Source organism: Labrus mixtus, chromosome 13, assembly GCF_963584025.1.
Source record: "Labrus mixtus chromosome 13, fLabMix1.1, whole genome shotgun sequence".
In the NCBI taxonomy this organism is placed as follows: domain Eukaryota; kingdom Metazoa; phylum Chordata; class Actinopteri; order Labriformes; family Labridae; genus Labrus; species Labrus mixtus.
The window spans coordinates 115,001-119,146 of record NC_083624.1 but is presented as its reverse complement, the minus strand read 5'-3'; the positions used below and the strand labels follow the sequence as shown (position 1 = coordinate 119,146).

The following is a 4,146-nucleotide window of genomic DNA, read 5'->3' as shown; positions in this document are numbered from 1 at the left end:
GGGCGTCTGGTTGTCACAGATCAGAGGAAACACTGACGCCATGGAAGGGATCCTCGTGACCATCAGATCCTCGTGACCATCAGATCCTCGTGACCATCAGATCATCTAACGGTCATAAATCTAACGCTGTGATGTCAGAGGCGTGCTGACCCGCTCTCTTTCATCTTGTTTGTGGTTCTGTAACTTCTGGGTGATTTCTGCGGCGCTGCGATGCCACATGTATGGCGGCGGTGGGAATGTTCACTTGAGCCCACTGAAGCTCGGCTCAGACTCTGGCGTTGTGTTGGGAACGCTCACACGGCGATTGTTTGCACCCCCGTATTTGATCATGACGACGCACGGCGAACAAAAGACGAGCGGAGGAACAAAGAACGAAGAGCTGCAATCAAACTGCAGAAATGAAGATTAGAAACAAACGCCATCAGCTCGCCATCAGCTCGCCATCACATCTGTTTGTGAAGTCTGGAAAACCAAACGGATTTGTTTTTGTTATTTCCCAGCCGTGACTATCGGCGACTTTTCCTTAACGGGACAACAATGCGACACTGGAGCGTATCAGCATCTGCGATGCGTTGCCCACGCCGCTCGCTCGCTCGCCAATATGTTGGATTATGTCACACATTGTTCTTCCACAAGTCAATCCAAGAGGTCTGCATGGGAATAGGGTCAGGGGGTGTCCAAGCAAAGCCGAGTCTCGTGTGAAGGTCCCGGCCTGGTCCCGCTCCTCGCACAAAGCCCATATGCTCGCCAGTGTCTGCTCCGACACTCCTGACGGCACCCCGCCCCCCTCATCATGGATCCTCGTTAAGTCCTCTCTGCAGACAACAAAAGATCTGACCCAGAACCCATTCAGCCAATCATGTCATACATCACCTCAGGGGTCAGAGGTCATCACGGGTCGCCGCACGCTGCTCCTGCAGGGGTCAGAGATTAATGTGGAGGACCACTGCTCTCTTTCTCATGACATCACCGCCGCCGCTCTGTCACGGCTCATCGTGATGACATTATTAGACGTTCAGTTCAGGAATCAGTTTCAAATCAACGTTTTCAGTTAGACCGCTAAAAATAACGAGTTTGATATCGATGTCCTGTCCGCACGTACAGCGGGTGATTTTTTAGAAATCAGTCATCTGTTTGGTTTAATGAAGACGACGACTTATTTATAAGTTTGAATAATCAGAGGCAGCAGGCGAGCGGCTCGCAGCTTTTTACCCGGACGCTGAAGGCCTCTAAGCTCCGCCTCCTCGCCCGTCTGCAGAATGATCCAGAGCTCTGTAGAGTCAACGACCGCCATCGCTCAGCCTCAAAACAGCTCTTCAGAAACCAATGGGTGACGTCGCTCAGTGGGTCCACATGGACTTATGAGTCCTGATCCTGGTTCTGATCCTCTTCAGGATCTGGTGTTTACCTGGACTCAGAGAGACCTGGTTCTCCATCTGCCTGTATGATAAATGAGCTCTCTGAGACCTCTGAGGATTCTTGTGTGTGTCACTATTAAACGCCAACATGGCGTTACAGATATGGCGTCTCCATCTTGTTTCTAGCGATGGGAGAAGAGAGCGACAGTGAACATGAAACATGACCTCGACTCTGACTGACTGCTGTCAGCCTGTCACTGCTCCAGAAGTAAGACGCTCTCATTGCTGCCGCCATGTTTGTTTTGGCTGAGGCGGAGCCTGTGCAGGAAGTCGTCAGCTGGTCATCAGCTGTCAGAGACCGGGGTAGAGTCCTTTAGGTAGCAAAACCAGGACCGGGTCCAGGTTTCTGACTCTGATGTTTACACAAACAAACACAAAAACGGGATAATAGCGGGACGCTCCTGCACCTTTAAGAGACAGTGAAGGTTCTGGAGTAAACCTGGGTGTGGACCTGTGGTGCTGTGTGGAGGCTCAATGAGACGGGGGCGCAGCAGAGACACAGTTATCTGTAATGTTACACAATCGTTACACAAATACAGTTTTTTTTACACAGCGTGATTTTAATCTGAAGAGCGGCGATCCGTTCAGGGCGGAAGCTTTATCGTTGATCCCCTGACGACTCAGAGAACTTCTCAGAAACACACACACACTTTAATGTTCTTAAAGCTGGAGAGATAAAAAAAACTAAAGTTCAACAAAGATAATAATGACTTACAATGCAGGAGGCTTTTATTTTGAAAGAGTGCTCAAAGTGATTTAAACTGATCCTGAAAGCTTTGAGTAAGTTTGTTTGCTGTGTCCCTGCTCACCATGAAGTGAAAGGCGCCATGTTGTAGAGTGAGCATCATCATACCCTATATAGTGCACTCATCATATCCCACAATGCATTGTGAAAGATTGTGTACAACCATGGACTGTAGATATGTACGGATGAAGCCTGAGTGAGGTCACCTGTCTGTTCCTGCAGGGCGCTCCGGAGGCTCATGGGCAGCAGCCGCCATGTTGGGCGGGTGTTAAACCTGCTGACAAACTGTTACACCGCACCCACCTGAGCCCATCGAGACATGAGCTAATCACCAGGCTGTAAACATGTTCATCTCTGCTGTAAAAACAGGCTTTTTAGAATGGGTGTGTATGTGACTTCCTGTGCTTCTGCAGCCAGCCTCTAGTGGACACTCCAGGAACTGCAGGATGTTACACTCATGTTCTCATGTTTTAACCCCGGAGGTTGCTGCTTGTGTAAAACCAATGGTCACTTGTGCGTCACTTGTGCAGCTTTCCTCCTGCAGAGCGTTTTTTTAAAAGACTGCATACAACATGCATTGTGTCCCACTGATGTGCTGTTGTCATGGAAACCGTGATGTAAGCGAGTTAGACAAAATAAATGGCCGTGGATTTGGCGAGTTAGACTTTCAGATTGCATGTGATGAATGTTTAATGAGCCGGGATCGGGCGAGCATGCAGCATCTTTATCATCTCTAACATGAGGCGATCTGACAGTCACAGCGGTGCTTTGCAAACATTATCACAGGACTAAAAACCTGTCTGCCTCTCCCCTCCTCCCGCCCCCCCCTTCCCCTCATGTCTGCCCCTCTCCACAGTCGCCATCACCAGTCGGAACGGAGCGACTCCAGCCGGCGTGAAGGATGACGAGAGCAAAGCAGCGGGAGCCTTGGAGAGCAGGATTCCTGAAGGAGAACTTTTGTTGCAGGTCAGTTTTTAAGCTTTTCTTCATTTCTTTGTCCTTTTTTGTTGCTAGCTTGAAACTATAAGCGTCTCCGTCCGGGTTTGAAGAAAATAAATAAAGTCTGCGACTCGTTGGCCAAGGTGCAGAACTTTAAGTTGGAGGTAGCATTTAGCATCTGAGATGCTAAAGGCCACGTGAGTTCCTGTGTTGTGACAAAGCGTCAGGCCTTCAGACTGAAAACAGAACGGGAGAGCGGAGGAGGAGTACACATGAGGAGGCCAAATATAGAGCACACAGAAAAGCCCTCTGGTGGCCCTGAGCCAAGGAGGCAGCGACGGCGCAAAGCGGTGTCAGAAGGGGAGTTGTGTTGTTGGATTAAAACAAGCCCTGAGTCCTCGCAGAAGAAAACGCCACGTGTGAAATCATTAGACGTAAATCACTAAAGGTTAGATGATGTATCTCTGCATTATGTAATACAATCTCCATCAAAAGATGTCGTTTTCAGTGTGCGGGCTGCGGGCTGCGGGCTGCGGGCTCCGTGGTTGTGATGTCATATTCAGACCTTAGTAAACTCTGAGTAAACTCATTTTAACGACGCAAACAAATGACATCAGCCTTGTGTCTCCAGCGGTGGTCTGGAGCGGTGGTTGTGCACGTCCTCAGAAATTTAGATGCAATATACATATAACCACTAGGAGCAGTGTAGAGCTGTTTGGTGATGAGACCGGCTGTGACATCATCAGAGACACCAAAGAGACGCTACATCAACGGAGGAAAGTTAACAGATGAAGTCCTCAACTTCCCGCACCATGATGAAGAAGAGTTAACAAACTGTTTCTGTGCATTTCAAGCAGACAAAGCGCTACCTGATGGATGCCATCCCTGATTTCACTTCTCTCTGTTCATTTCAAACACAAATCGATGAAATGAGGCTCCGGTTAAAAAATGAACAATCAGAACAGCAGCGGTCCGCCTGCGTTAAAACGATGAAAGGGGAACAAAGACATCTCCTCTGTCACTAAAGAGATAACTTCCTCCCAC

The 4,146-nt window shown here is 48.9% G+C and overlaps 1 protein-coding gene across 1 annotated transcript in view; it reads left to right on the top strand.

The window, feature by feature from the left end:
* Nucleotides 1–3,000: 3,000 nt before the first annotated feature.
* Nucleotides 3,001–4,146, top strand: part of LOC132987523 (aryl hydrocarbon receptor-like) — a gene marked incomplete at its 5' end in the record, with an annotated part of 19,043 nt that continues 17,897 nt past the window's right edge. The window contains one exon of the mRNA XM_061054639.1: nucleotides 3,001–3,129. Coding sequence (XP_060910622.1) covers nucleotides 3,001–3,129 — 129 coding nt within the window. The remainder of the gene's footprint in view (nucleotides 3,130–4,146) is intronic.